General features: G+C 37.8%; 1 protein-coding gene and 1 non-coding gene across 2 annotated transcripts; both read right to left on the bottom strand.

The window, feature by feature from the left end:
• Positions 1-608: 608 nt before the first annotated feature.
• LOC117409261 (SWI/SNF-related matrix-associated actin-dependent regulator of chromatin subfamily A member 5) lies at positions 609-15,228 on the bottom strand. Its single transcript, XM_034015015.3, has 24 exons — positions 14,896-15,228; positions 13,170-13,268; positions 11,395-11,561; positions 11,187-11,287; positions 10,478-10,578; positions 10,082-10,261; positions 9,539-9,694; positions 9,324-9,455; positions 9,020-9,088; positions 8,821-8,930; positions 8,469-8,695; positions 5,532-5,653; positions 5,283-5,435; positions 5,038-5,170; positions 4,686-4,834; positions 4,427-4,546; positions 4,204-4,314; positions 3,983-4,096; positions 3,618-3,740; positions 3,388-3,520; positions 3,026-3,144; positions 1,462-1,674; positions 1,018-1,128; positions 609-894 (listed from the first exon to the last, which is right to left on the bottom strand). Exons 1-24 carry the CDS (start codon positions 14,953-14,955, stop codon positions 823-825), a joined length of 3,075 nt encoding a protein of 1,024 aa, XP_033870906.1. The 5' UTR covers positions 14,956-15,228; the 3' UTR covers positions 609-822.
• LOC117409693 (small nucleolar RNA SNORA16B/SNORA16A family) lies at positions 5,727-5,853 on the bottom strand. The gene has a single exon (XR_004545542.3). It is a non-coding gene; the product is annotated as a small nucleolar RNA SNORA16B/SNORA16A family (small nucleolar RNA).
• Positions 15,229-16,296: the final 1,068 nt, after the last annotated feature.

Genomic DNA, 16,296 nt, shown 5'->3' with positions numbered 1-16,296 from the left:
ATCAACAACTTTTTTCCGGAAGTCTTCAGGAATTTCTTGTTTGTGGCATGATGTGCCTCAGAACCTGTGTGCTGACAACTTCACTCTGATGGAAAGGGCCAAAGCTAGTCAGATTTATATTGGGCAGAGCTGGCCCAAATCAGGCCTGGCTGTTAACCAAAGTACTCAAACAGCTGACCCTAATTATCCCTTTAATTGGGTTGAGTTAACTAGGGGGGCAATAACTTTCACACCTGAAGATTGCATGTTTGATTACCTTGCACACCAAACAAATGAAAAGCACTAAATTGGGGTCATTTTTTCTCAGATTCCCTCTACTACAACCCACAAAAAAAAAAACTGACCAAATACAATGTGAAAAGTGCAAAAATGCAGAAAATCAGACAGGGGGCAATTGCTTTCATGGCACTGTATATCCTGCAAATACCTTTATGGTTAATTTTATGTACACCATTTGTGCTTGCCTTAGGCAAACCAATGAGAGAAATTTCTAATGACTAAATAGCACATTCTTTGAACAGCCTTCATATTTCCAATTACGCCTTTGATTTCTTAGAAAGCTTAATGTACATTGGCTTAACCACACACAAGAAAATAAAACCAAAGACTTAAACAAAAGTATTTATTACCTTGTGTTAACAAAAAGTTCAGCACAGCTGTTGCATTTGTAAATCACTAGAAATCATACCTGTATTAAGTACTACATTCCTAGTACAGTACACATGAACATATAGTAAACTTAATTGCTAGAGTTCATACAGTACATTTAATAACAACCCGTAGAATAAAAACTAGACAAATTAAATGGAATGTAAAAAGTGTTCAGTTCACAGCTTTAAATTTCTTTCTTCTTCCACGGCCATCTGGGGTCCCATCTGCCTTGCGTTTTTGGATCTGATTGGGGGGCAAGCACAAAAATTGCTTCAGGCCAGGAAAGTTACCCCATAATAGTGGTACTCACTACTGTAAGACAGGTACAGTTTAGACAAACTAGGAGAATTGAGAAAAATAACTCACGGAGGAAGGTCGAGGTCCACGTTTTTTCTTCTCTGCTTTCTCTTTCTCCTCTAGCTCCATGTTCTCCCTCTCGATCAGAGTGATTAAGGTGTTGCAACGTCTTTGCAGCTCCTATGGGGGGGGGGGGGGGGGGGGGGGGGGAGCAGTTTTAGAACAGCCTTGACATGGGTTATGGCAACTACAATAAATTGCATGCCTAAAAAAAAAAAAAAAAGTAATCCATTCTAAAAAGTACACCATTTATAGCACAGAAAAACAAAACAAAAACCATGCCTACTGTTATCCCCCTTTGTTAGTGTTAATCTGTGCAGGGGTGGCTCATGCCAGAAACTGCTGGAGCGCATTTGGTTTGATAAATTTATCTTTATTCTTGCCCTGCTGAATAATTCAAGCTGCTGGTCATTTTGTATAGATGCAGATTTTAACTTCAGACCCTGGTCTTACCATAGCTGTCCTGGATTTGAGGAACCAGTCAAATCTGAACTGTGGAGAGTTACGAATGCACTGCCTCAGCTCATCATAAACACTCTCCTTATCAAAGCCCAACTTGTGCAGCATGCAGATCAAGAAACGGTCTTCCTCCTCTGTGTAATTCTTTCCTTTGTTAGTGCCATAGGATATTCTCAGCTGGTGAAAGGGAGCCTTGTAACGCCCAATCTGATATTGGGAGAAAAAGATTAGTGGAGCAACAGTATTATACTGTAGACTACATCAAAAGAAACTTAAATAAAAAGTAAGCCATATTTGTATAAAATATAAATTAAAAAGGGTCTCGTACAATTAGTTCTATAATCTCACATATAAGCATCATAAACCATATTCTACATATGAGCGATTCAACTTGGGGCACCAGCATAGGTACCTAACCCATGGAGCATGTGCCATTTTGCCCCGCCACTTTCATTTATGTATTATACCCTGTTGTGTTTGGCATTGGTTTGCTTTAAAATAAATAAAAATTGAAGTATTCAAGATGGGCCACATTTACAAACAAATATTATCCCTACATGACCATATTGGTGCGACTTAAGGTCTGCACTGTGGCTAACATTAGCCAACAGCAAGAACAAACCTCGTTATATGAATGTGAACTTCGCAGGCAGTCAGGAGACGAAATATTAATACTTAAAATAAGCATATTTATTTATTACTTGCAAAAATATTTGAAGGAAGAGAGAGAGAGAGAGAGAGTATAAGAGCATTATTAAAAGAAAAAAAAAAAGGTAAGGAACAGTATTCGCAATACAAGCGGTATTCGCCTTGCATAACTTGGCAGTTCTTTACCTTTGCCCACTATTAACCCTTTGAGGTCCTATGTCGGACCTGGTCTGACATTGCAATTATTCTTATCCGGTCCAATGTCGGACCCTGTCCGACAAATCAAAAAGACGCAAGAAATGGGTTTCTAGTCGTTTTTTCTCCGGAAAAAGCCGAGAAAACCATTCAATGGCCGAGTGGGAGCGACAGGAGCCGAGACAAGCCGATTAAAGAAAAAAAAAAAAAAAAAACACACACACACACACCTTCTCATGAATAGTCATACTTGCCCCTGGCATCTGATAATGGAGGCCATAAGAAAACAAGCTGGCTGTGACTACATCAGCACTCAGAGAATACCACAGACATTTGCAGAGCTTTTTTCAGATGTTCTAGTAATAAAATAATGACTTGGATCGCATTATTGAGGCGTTTGGTGATAAAATGAGTGATCAGGAGATGATTGATCGGTATGTACAACTATTATTCTTATTTATTTCTTAGCATATATGAAAGCTGTAGCGAACGAAAGGGTGGGGCAGGGTTAGAGATGCCTAGTGAGTGCTTTGATATGCAGGGCCTTTTAAACCCGTTTGACTGGAAAAAAAAACACTTAAAACAGTGCGTCTAAAATTAACGGCACGTGTGAAAATAAATTGGACCTGACGCACCTGACACGCACTTAATAAATGGACTGCAAAGGGTTAATACAAAGTTAAGCGCCCCTGGGCAGTACAGCAGGACACCTTACCTTTGAATCAAGTGCTTTTTTTATGCTGATCCTCCTTTGAATCCTGGCTTCCCCCCTTTCAATTTGTGCCATGATCTTCTCAATGTCCTGTAACTCATTGCACCTCTCCCAGAAAACAGCTAAGGGAATAGATTTAGATTTGAAAAAGTGACTACTGGAGCAAGGGTTCACAAGCAAACAAATAGCTGTGCTGTTAACTGGGCTTCAGCGAGGGAAAAAAAATAAAAATTCCACCAGTAACACTAACAATATGGAATATTAGCAGAATCTGTTAGTTTTGAACCCAAATGGTTGGTCATAATGTCTTAAGGTTTGTGTCTGGATGCAATTGCAATACCACAGAGACAGAGACAGACACTTACCAGAGTACTCCATCACTTCCTCTGGAGATTTGCCTTCTACTTCTCGTGCAATATTCTCAATATCATCCCGTCCCCATTTCTCATTAGCCTTGATGAACTGGTTAAAATCCCTTTTGTTCCAAATAGTGAAACCCTGCAACATACGGGAACAATTGTGAAGAGGGTGGGGCGCGTGACACATGCTAACATTCCTAAAACATTTTGTGAAGGTTTAGGATTTGCAGTTTTACCTGGGTGAGGAGTTTCTCTTTTTCGTCCAATTCTTCTTCATTAAGAGACTCTGCTTCGTCAATCTTGCTCTGTTCCTCTTTCTGTGCCTGCACTGCATTGGGCACTTCAGGATTTCTAGGGACCTGCCAAAAGAATTAAAAACAAAACCTTTTACTTGGTATGTGGCAACAGATGAAGCACTGTTATTTCTTAAGACACCATATACATTTCACAACTATAAAAATAAAAAAATAATTTAAAAAAAAAAGTCACAGGAATTCCATAAAAGCGCAAATAATTTCTGAAGCTTTTGATGGCCCAATATTTGTTCACTGAAGGTCACCATGTTATTTCACACTGCATTCTATTATGGACAGCAACATACCTTATAGCCAATAGTTTTTCTGTAATACAGGATCTCTTTTTCCAGCAGCTCAAACAAGCGAGGAGGGAAGAACTGAAAGTCTTGGACATTGGGTTGCTTAGGAGGACGTGGAGCCTTAAAAAAAAAAAGGAGGAAAAAAATAAATAAGTCACAACATTCAAAGTGTATTCACAATGTGTACCACCACGGGTTGTGCATTTGGGATGACACTTTAAACCTACCTTGGGTACTTTAGGCTCGCTGACACGCAGCGCCTCCCTGAAGTAAGCATCGACAGCATAGTTTGCTTTTCGTTCACGTTTGGGTGGCTCAATCCACTCTGTAAGGGCCATCTGTAGCAAGAAAATGGGGCACCTTTGGATTATTACTTACATATGCTTTACACACTTGCAGAAAGATCAATGCACGGATGGGATGAATGCCATCTCAAAACACTCGAATTACCTTCTTTTTCTCTCTGTAGTCTTCTCCTTCAAAATTGTACACACTGTTATCCGTTTCCATGGTAAAGTTCCTCAGAGAACTTTCACCCATCTTCAACATCTTCTCTTTCATCTCTGCAGTCTGAAAGGAAGGTAAATAAAGAAAGTGAATACTCTCTTCAGGGGTTTCTTAAGACTCAATCCAGCAAAAATGCATCTGTACCTCCTAACCAAAACCCAACTCTATATTGTTCCTTTAACTTGTACATCCCCATACATACCTTCTTTTCTCCTCTTTCCAGAACAGCATCAACATCTTCGTCTGTGATCTCGCTATCCTTTGATGCAAACACATGAGTAGCACCGTGCCGAATAATTGACAACATCTCATCTTTCCCAAGTTTGTTCAAGTTCTGGTCCACTAACCTTCCTATGAAGTGAAGGGGAGAGGAGGAAAAAATAAAGATAAAAGTTCAACAGTACAAGCAAAAGCCACTGAAAGTTGCTTTGGGGTCATATATGTAGCATTTAAACAAAACAGCTCAAGCAGGGAATATATGGCTTAAACATAACCACATAGTTAAACATTCCAGATGTAGTCTTGAGCAGCACTCCACTGAAGCTCAGGTTTACCTTGCTGAATGACAATGGAATCCAGCCTGAGTTTCATCTCAGCCCGTTCTACAATTCTCTCCTCTACAGTATTATCTGTGATGAACCGGAAAACTCTGACTTGCTTTTTTTGACCAATTCTGTGGGCTCGATCCTAAGGGCGAATAAAAAAATTCAATGTAGACTTAATACAAACTTTACACAAGACTTGAACTGTACAGAAAGAAATATTCTACCTTCTTTCCTGTTACTAGCTTACTACTTACCATAGCTTGAAGGTCTACTTGGGGATTCCAGTCAGAATCATAGATGATGACAACATCTGCAGTGGCGAGGTTTATTCCAAGACCACCAGCACGAGTGCTCAACATGAAGAGAAACTTGGAGCTGTTTGGAGCGTTGAAAGCATTGATGGAATTCTTTAAAAGAAAAAAAATAAAATAAAATAAAATAAAGTCTAGAACATTACTTTGAAAAAGCATTTAAGCTATGGCACAAATTTACTTTAAGCTTACCTGTCTCTCCTCATGTGCCGTCTGGCCATCAAGTCGGCAATAACCATAGTTTCTCCACATACAGTAATCCTCCAAGATGTCCAGCACTCTAGTCATCTGGCTAAAGATCAGCACACGAGAACCTGGAAAAAAGAACGGGCACCATAAAAAAAAAAAAAAAAAAAACTGTTATTGTTTCATAGTAAACACACAAAAAAGTGTCCTCTCAATATTGCTAATTAGGTACATATACACTTAGCAGCAAATCATGAAAAGGTTCAATATTAGCTCCTTTTTTTACCACATTAGTGACTAAACTGAAATGGCTTCGATAAGGGCCTTCACACTAGAACCGCCGAACTACCTAAAACCACCACATGGGTCATTCTGTCCCATACATTTTAAAACTGCTTTGATATGAAAATTAAAGAAACTAGCAAATACAACTCAAGTTTTATTCATCATATATAGCATTTCAATAGCAGAAACATCATATTCACATGAAAATACATAGTTATTTTCAAAAGTAGCACATGAACAGCACGACTACAAAAAATGAAAAACGACATTAAAATAAACATTTCAAAAGAAACTAGTGTAAAAAAGGTGTAAACATGTGTATGTATATAGAAAATAGTAAAAACAGTTTATTAATTTTTGTACATAAAACACAACTTCCAGTATCGAAAATTAAAGCGCTTTGCGTGAAACACTGTTCAATGGAGCTTCTGTATCATTTTTTTCTAAGTGTTCGACCTGGCAGCTTACTCAGTTATACAGTCCACACAGAAAAAACGCTTCTCAATTTTTCCTGTGCATTTACCACAAACTGCCTTATTGAACAACGGGCGCAGACATCCACAGGTTTATTGTCATTGCACTTCGCTACCTGGCACCTTCTCCTCTTGCTTGTGCAGGACTGGGTGAAGGGTGAAGGCTGAGGGGCATTTGCAAGCTGCTTTTCCAGTTTCTGATCCAAATGTTTCAGCCGAAGCTGCGCTCAGACTCAATCGCCATCAGGATATTTAATTCCATATATTTAGGAAAAGTCAAGAACGGACATGCACATATGACTCAACAGAAGAGTAATTAAAGTTTTAAATCCAAATAGGGGCGCACTAAGTAACAGAAGACATTTTACTAGCAAGGAGTCCATTCGGCCCATCATGCTCATTAATCTTGCAAAGAAAGTCAAATTACACAAGACAACCACTCTAGCTACTATAATAAACCAAGTGTTTTTTGTTTTTATTTGCTGAATCTGCAGTCGGATGCATTGGCGGACTTTTGCAGTGTGACTTGGAAGCTTCTAAAGGTCCTGTGCTTTCCTCTGCAGGAAAAGCGTCACATTGATCCTGTTATCTGTAGGGAAACTGATATGCTGGCAATGAAGTCTGTATTCATCCTGGTCTTTCCACTGCTCATGCATGCAATTTAAAACACAGGAGTTTCACAGCTACCACATTACATACACAAATACAGATTACCACAAAACTTCAGCACAGAGATCAGGGGTGGCGATCTGAAAGATGTTTCAATGAATTGGTGGCGTTTCCTCCCTTCTTAAACACTTTGGCTGTCAGCCTTCAACCAGATTGCCGTTGTCATCTGGCTGAAATCTAAAATAGTTCCACACCAAGCCTCTTTCTCCGGCATTTGCCATTAGTTGCAGTAACTTAATTTTCCCAGAATGTGCATGATAGTTGGTCACTTCTGCTTAGTGGAAATGAGCAAGCTTTAGGGCTGCAACAAAGGGTACCACATTACCGAAGGAAGGTTTGAACCTTCGATGGTACTCATTTGGATAATTCATTGGCAAAGTCACCATAGCTGCTTATTTATATTTGACTGAAAATCCCATTCTTTTACAGGGAATCCATATAAATGGAATAAAACATTCACATGTAGTTTAAAAATGTTATTACAGTAATCATATTTTTATAATTTAAATAAATACATGTTGCTTATTTACACAACTGAGCCTGCTTGTGATCTATACAGTAAGCTTGCATTGCACCAACTGCAGCGGACAAAGCTTTATTTAACAGTCACCGTTCCAAGCAGGTTATCAGTCACATTTTACTACTACTAAAAATATTAATACTATATTACTACTAATATGAACTTAAACTTGTCAAGTGACCCCAGAGATTGGTTATGCCTCCATGATACGAGTCACTTGCACAGAGTTTGAATTAGACAATTTTTTTGGTTGACTGGGCATTTAACAAAAAAATCCCAAACAGCAGAGGGGTTTCGAAACATTTCTTTAAATACAGCTTACGCTATACAAGGCTTTGCTGTCAAGATGGCAAATGAAGAAATTAAAGGTTTGACTCTGGATAACACAAGCTGGAGTTGGGAGGGGCGGACGGTGCTCAGTTTTCGAAATTAAAATGATTATATTTTGTATGTTTCAAGCATATTCTACCATAGCACTTCTCTTACACCGTTTTGTACACAGCCACTAGAGGTACGAGCCCATTGCTTTGGATACTATACCCTGCTCCAGTTGTACTTAAATATAACTATTTGGTAGCGGATTTTATTAACAACGTTTGTTTACATAACATGCATTATACAAATCAAAAGATCGAATTTTGCATGTGAGTGACGTGTAATTTATAGTATTCACACATTGTCAGTTTCTGTTAAAAGGAAAAAATAAAAAATAATAAAGTGTGTGAACCTGTCTGACTAACCTAATCCCTGGCTAGCGAACAAACCTTCGGATACAGCTTAGTTCATGTTGTTTTAAAAGCACACAATTAGTTTAGTTTTATTTATTTATTTTATTTTATTTAATATATATATATATATATATATATATAAAAAAAAAAAAGGGGGGGGGTATAGAAATTAAGCAAGGGTAATACAAATTTAGACATCACTAGAAATGGACAAGTAAAAGTGAAGCTAGGTAGGACATAAACAGTATAAAACTAAACACACACTGACCTTGCTCTTTCACTTTGGGCAGCAGCTTGTCCAGCACCACCATCTTCCCACTGTTGACCACCAAGTGCATGTCAGTGGTATAGGGGGGCCCGGGCTCGGCTCCATCAAACAGGTACGGGTGGTTACAGCACTTTCGCAGCTGCATCAGCACGTTCAGCAGCCTCATTTTGTCCATCTTCCCAGCAGAGTTTAAAATGTCAATATCCTTCATTAAAATCTTGGTGTACCTGTTAAAATCAATAGTAGTTAAACAGATAGACAAACTTTTGCAACCAAGTAGATTCAAATGCATTTCAATTCTCGCAGGTGCCATGTTTGGTACTGTATGCATTTCAAACTTATTCCCACTTACCATTCTCGTTGCATTTTGCTGAGGCCCACGTACATCTTCACCTCTTTCTTTGGAAGCAAACTTTTTTCTACTTCGGCCTTAATTCTCCTTAGCAAAAAAGGTCGCAGTACCTTGTGTGGGAAGAGTGGAAACTCATGTTTTCAAAATGCAAAATGAAGACAAGTAGCTTTAAATAAGGATAAGATTTCTTAAGACTTACAATATGCAAACGCTCAACAAGCTTCTGGTCCCCAAGACAATTGTTGGTATCAAACCATGAATCAAAATCCTAGAAAAGAAAAAAAAAAGGGACTAGAACAGCTACCAGAGTAAAACCCCACATTCAAGTTAACAGATATACTGCCTTTGCATGTGGTTCATCTATTTGTACACTACTCTGCTACCAATTACACAGAATCCAAAACAATTTAAATATGTATTTCTATTTGTCTTTTTATAGGCCATGTTATACAACACTAAATACAATTACAGCATGAACCTAAAATAAAAGTATGAAAACGTACTTCTGAGGAGTTGAACACATCGGGTAAGAGGAAGTTCAAGAGAGCCCAAAGCTCATGCAAGTTGTTCTGAAGAGGCGTTCCTGTTAACAGCAGCCTGTTGGTCGTTTTGAACTCTCGTACTATTTCAGAGAGCTGGAAAATGACAAGTGCAGAAGATAAGGACAGTACACAGTCAAAATCACTTGTGTATACTGGACTTAATCAGAGACACACACCTTTGATTTTTCATTTTTGATCCTGTGGGCCTCATCTATCACAAGGTATCTCCAGTTAAACTTCTTAAACACAGATTTCTCTTTGATCAGCATTTCATAGGAGGTCACACAGACATCCCACTCTCCTGGAAGAAGCACATCACGAACAAAAGCTGCCTGCAAAACAAAGAGGGTATGGAATAGCATCGCAAAAGCTTATTTTGTACAGGTATTCAAGGGCATACTCAGTCTTTACAAGTCTTACAATTTTCTTGTAATATTTCTAGGTGATTGTTTACTGTTTACTCAACATTAAACTCAAAACCTTTTTATCTCTGGTTTGAAGAACCTGCTTAGAACACAAAAGGGAAACATTTGGTCTTTGTTAATAAAGAAGGTTATGATGTCATGCATCAATATCAAATTAATGTCTGCCTTTACTACAAAATACACTAGTCGTATAAGAAATACTTTCAACATGTGACTACAACATACATTTCCAGTGGTTATATAAAACTGCACAGGACAGCTACACTAATCATAACCCTGCAAGGCTGTACATACTCTTTGCTCCTTGTCTCCAATGAGGCAGATAGCCCGCAGGGATGGGACCCATCGTTTAAACTCGTTCATCCAGTTGTACAGCGTGGACTTGGGGACCAACACCATGTGCGGACCTGGAACATTTCTGTAGTGCTTCATGTACCCAAGCAGAGAAATGGTTTGCAAGGTTTTCCCCAGACCCTGTATAGAAAACAAACAGATCAACATAAATTGATTAAATATAATAAATACTTTTGCAAGCAATTACTACAATTCAAAGTTGATTGGAAACCCAATAGTGCCAAGTTACTGTTTCAGTAACTCAAAGATCCGACACACACAATTCATTGTGTATGTACCTATATATAAAATAATGGATTTGACATGCAGTATTCCAAAAGCTGGCCACAAACTTACCATTTCATCTGCAAGGATACCATTGATGCCATTCTCATACAGTGAAATCAGCCAGTTCAACCCACGAACCTGGTAATCTCTCATAGTACCACATTTAACATCTGTTTAAAATAAAAGCAAATTAACACATGTACACATATCCAAAGATAACTACATTAAGAGCTTTCTTTTGGGGCATTAGGTTTCAACAATAAATTAAATCAAAAAGTAGGGCTGTGTTTAAAAGTTTGTTCGCTAGGCAAGAATTTGTCAGGCGGCATTCAAGCACTGTTTCCCCCCCCCCCCACCCCTCTTAACAGAAACAGTATTATAAAAACATGATTACTGTTCAATATAACATTTAAAACTACAGGTGAATTTAATTCAATTTATATGGATTACCTGCAAAATAGGATTTTCAATCAAATAAACTAGTAGCTATGGTGACATCACCAGTAAATTATGCAAATTAGTACCATTGAAAGTTCGAACCTTCCTCCGGTAATGTGTTCCAAACCTTCTAAGGTCAAAATTTACTCGTCATTACAGCCCTACCCAACAGAAAAACGGGTTTGTTTAATTCCCCTTTGAATAAGGATACACATCTCAAGAGCATCTAATTGTGACTTGGGTTACTGTTCTGTAGACAACCCTTTCTAGCCACCTAATACACGAGTACCAATGAAAAGTAATATTTCCAATGTGTTGATAAATGAAAAGGTCCACTCACAAGAGGGAGACTCGTCAAAGCGGGTGCAGACGTTGGTAGCTTTGCTGTTCTCAGTCAGGAGCTCCTCGTCCTCTTCCTGTTCGGTTCGACGGTGACGATTACTAAAGACGACAGAGAAATGTATGAAGTCTTCAGCACAAAAGGAGCCTTTCCACACTCCCTTGCTTAAACACTGTGGCGTAGCACTGCTGTATATGGGTTAACTTACTCTCCGGCAGACAGAAGGTTCTGTTTCTCATCTTTCTTTACACGGGGACGGCCAGGCTTCATTTTCAGAGGCGAGGTTGGGGTTTTCTGAGCAGCAGGCTGAATGAAATGGGCGAAGACTTCTGTCTGTTTCAGCAAGTACTCAAATCGGTTTGACTTGTCAGATAGCTGTTCAGATAGACGAGAAAAAAATTGTAAGCAGACTATAACCATATTGCCATTCAAACTTTAGCCACAGCTAAGATTGGAAAAGGCAAAGGAATCAATTTTGTGAAGCACAGCCTTAAAAGTAAGGCGTTTCGGCTAGAATGTACATGTATGCTTTTCTGTTCTTGGAATGTTACTTCCCCCATCCCTTGTACATTGAACATGGATGCATCCACTTGGCAAATTACATTTGTTCCCAAAGGAGAAACTCTACATCAGAAATGCTTTGAGGACATCAGCATGCACCCATCTTGCCTCAAGCATAATAAAGTATTGAACATTTATAAATCAGTGCAAGCATTAGGGCTGTATTAGAAGGTTCCTTCACTAGGCAGAATTCAAAGATTGTTTTAAACCTTTGAAGGTTCGTCTTGCAAGCTTACTCGCAAGCAGCATCAATTACTTGCAAATAAACAATGCGTACTTCTATTTAAATAAAAAAAAAACATGATTACTGTTCCATATAATGTATTTTTAAACTGCATATGTAAAATAGGATTTTCAATCAAATATAAACAAGTAGCGATGGTGATGTCCAGTAAATTATGCAAATTAGTACCATCGATGGTTCAAACCTTCCTTCGGTAATGTGTTCCAAACCTTCGAAGGTCAAAATGTACCCTTTGTTGCAGCCCTAGCAAGCATTTACTCAATATGGTTTTCTAAAGTGGATTAAATAAACACAGTAGCTTAACTACACACCCCAGAAGTGTGCATATAAACAAAGCTTGAATGGCATTGGTATTCATACTGGACTGGAAACCAGAAACCAGTACAAGTATACTTAATGTATTCATAATGATCAAATTGGACAAAAAAAACACTTAAAACATAAATACTGGAAGTAGATGGTAGACACCAGTGGATCATGATGTGCAGTTCTGTGTATTGTCGTGTCTTTCCACATTAAGTACAGGCCGACCGGTTTCATGCTTTCTTGGGTGAACAATGTACAACATGGTGAAATCAAAAGAATCCTGCGTTGCCTGTATAGTTCAAGACTCACTGAATGGTGGCTTAATGTAGTCACCAGGGCAAAGTCTTGTTTTGAGGAATTCAAATTTGAATTTACAGACAATGAATTAAAACATTTTGCATGGTTTAAGGGAATTAACAAGGTAGTTGGGTCACGACAGAAAGTCTGCAGTTGCCAAACAGTATATTACTATGACCAAACCAGTGGGAAACATTTATAATTCATGCACTTTATCTCACACAAAGATGAAGTGCATGACCTGGATGCCAAAAGCAAAAATCGCCACAGTCTTCACAAACAAGCCAAGCTGAGTTGAGGAATTTTCTACAGATTTTTATCTTGGCATTTCAAAGTGAAATACTTAATATCCATTGGCTGCAAATTCAAAATTTGAGCCATCCAGACCAAGTATGACAGACAGAGAAATAAAACAGCAGGAGGATAAAGTCCTCCCTACCTTCTGAACTACCTAGAAAAATAAGCAAAGAGCAGAAAAAAGTCAGTCAAGAAACCAACCTCTCCCTTTCAGGTGCACTTGGTTGGGTTTAAAATCCACCAAGAAATGAACCAGCACTGCCAAATTTGTAGTTTACCATTTTCTCTTCATAGGCCGGAAGGAATTCCGGAGCATCCTTTTGTTTGGTTGGTGAGGCGTCTCCTTGACCTTCTTCATGTGCAGATGTTTCTTCCTCCTTATCACACAAGAAAAAATCTGATATTAAAGTCATGGTTTGATTGTTATCACACCTAACAAAATTCAAATGAAATTATACCATTGATTGGAGTATAATTAATTGTTATATATTAAAAACTGTTAAATGTCTTTTACAGAAAGGTCATAATTACCAAGGCATTTATTTGACCTATAGTAATAATTCATATTTTTATCAGGGTGAATGGTGTGCAAAGGTAAAACACAAATTACATTTTTCAATCTAGAATTTGAAATATTACTACAACCTGCAAGGCTACAGTCTCCATTCTTGTTTTAAGAGTTTACATTTGGCAAAACCTTTACTTGCCCAAAGATGCAGGAGTTTCAGCAGCCTTTCTGCTAGGGCAGATAAGGTTTAATGATTTAGGGTGGCAAGTTACTAATCTAGAATATGTTATGTATGCTATGACTAAGATATTTAACAATGTATGTAAACTAACTGGACATGCAGTACAAGAGAAGATTGAAACAAAGATGGTGAATACCGATACTCACACTGACCTTACCTTAGCATTTTACAGAAAAAAAGAAAAAAAAAAGGGTACCAACGAATGTATTATCAAAACGGCCTTATGTTGTTCTTAAAGCAATGGGCAATTTAATAAATACAAATAAAAGGTCACCTGCGTACAAATTTCGCTAGTAGTCAAATGAACCTCAATTCAAAACAGTTATGGCTCGTTCCAGAACAGTAAAGAAGATAGTGTTGGAGCAGTAAACCTCTCAAAACAAGTGGGCGGTTTGTATTTCTCACGTTTCATGTGATGTAATTTAACAGGAGAATAAGAATCGGATGATTTACTGTACTGTTTTGTATACGTTGCCAATCTAAGCCACTTAATTGTCAAGAATAACGAACCCCTTCCGTAACAGGAAGAGGGCAGCAGCCATTCAAATTTAATTTATTGAATTACTTCACTCCCTAGTTGTTGCGAATGATAGGGAGCTAGACGCAACTAGGCCGATAAAGGTGAGGGGGAAAAAAGTCCATCTTTTCAAAAGGGGCATTCGTTAAATCAGCTGGATGTTAACTATACAGGCAATGATATCCAAACATCACACATGTAATTTAATTAGATTACTTGTTCACATATGACATGTGGTAAAATACATATACAATAAGCGAAAATGTTTCACAGCGAATGAAGGATACGACGACGAGATACTTGTTTTTGGTTTTCAATTCACTCCGTTGTCTTTTCTACAGTGTAATCTCAAAAAGTATGGTACCGTATATGTAACTTACTCGCAACACAGCTTCCAGTTTCCACCCCTTATCATAATATTTAGATATATATTTTTTATCTTAAATAACCAAGGAAATGAAAAAGTAAAACGAAAAACCACCACAGCATGACAACTACAGCTCGCGAAACACTATCATTATTAGCATGGCGTATAAAAAACGTTTAATCAGTCAAGTTATTTTATTATTATGTATTAAATTAATTATTCATAAAACTACGACATGGGAAGACTGTAGATACCATTAACACACAAACTGTTAATCACATGTCCATATTTATATATTTTTTAAACTGCGAGACTTTTTTCTCTTGTTGTGGAGAGAACAGTTGTTTATTTAAAGAGTTTCTGTTGTTCACCTCATCTTCTGCTTCCAGCCGCTGCTCTTGCTCCACGGCGATGTTTTCTGTCTCGGACATGCTTTGTTTGTCTTTCTTTTCCGCTGGCTTCTTCTACACAATAAAAACGTTGAAAGTAAAATCTTTTAGTTTTGCCTTCTGGGTAATCCCATCAAAGAGTGCAGTAGTATTAAAACAAAACTGAAATTGAAATTACAATAGCCACACAAAATCTCAGATATTGTTAGTATTATTATTTCTACAAAACAGACCGCCACTACCACGCCGCGCTGCTCATAAACTACCCGGCTTTTCAACACTGTCCCACCAACCAGTTTATTCGTCAAGTACCGCGAGACCTCAGCACAACCGACACCTTTTATATGTGAGATCTCGTGAGATGTCAGATTACAGAGAAGAAATACTCGAAAGCTAATTGGAAATATTGTTTTCGTTCCTTTTCCTCTCAGTCGTTTAGCACTCGGTAAGCAATGTGCAAATATCATGCTTAAAAAAATCACGTAATCACAATAACGTTACTCTATATGAAAATGATTAGGTATAGAAAATGGGAGATAATTACACAGCAGGAAGAAACTGCTTTACGAGCTGTCACAATACCCTGACAACTAAATCAATGAATGACGTTTTTCTCAAGCATATTAGTGTAAGGAGTAATTATTTTATGCCAGCAAAAAAAAAAAAAAACGTTTATTAGAAGACATGATTTATAAGCAGAAATGTGCAAGGAATTAATTCGTAGAGAAACCAGTTTCAGCTGCTTTCATGGAAAACAGTTATGAATTATCAATGTCATCATCTCCAATCGCCAATGACATCAGATACAGGAAGTGGGTCAGGTGACGCAGGACTGTAGAGTTTAGCGAGTTTATATATATATATATATATATATATATATATATATATATATATATATATATATATATATATATATACATATCTTTGCTTACTTCTTCAAAAATAGGTGGCCAACTTAATGAGGTTTTCCAGGTTAGGGTACATAAAAGTAAATACAATATCTTAAATTCTATTTTAATATGGGATCTGCTACACGTCTAAGCAATAACAACTTCTAACTGGTTCCCCATTCTTGTGTATTTGTATTGGTTATTCTTTTGGAGCCACTGAATATCAAAGTTGTGTAACAGAGAGGGTTATCAGACGTCCCTGTGTAGCATCTAATGTTATCTAGTATCTAATGAGGTAGAGACAGGCCCGGTTTTTGGGATAGAACAGCATAACAGTCTCGCGTTCTGATTGGTCCTTGTCTGTCACAGGAATATGTAGTCACAGTGGGCAAGCCTGCAGGATTTTTAACATTGCGATCAGAGAGAGAGAGAGTGAGAGTGAGAGTGAGAGAGAGAGATTTGCTTTCCACAAGTTTTCAATTAAAATATAATG

The sequence above is a fragment of the Acipenser ruthenus genome, chromosome 2 (assembly GCF_902713425.1).
Source record: "Acipenser ruthenus chromosome 2, fAciRut3.2 maternal haplotype, whole genome shotgun sequence".
Classification (NCBI taxonomy): Eukaryota; Metazoa; Chordata; class Actinopteri; order Acipenseriformes; family Acipenseridae; genus Acipenser; species Acipenser ruthenus.
This window is presented reverse-complemented; position numbering and strand designations above follow the sequence as displayed.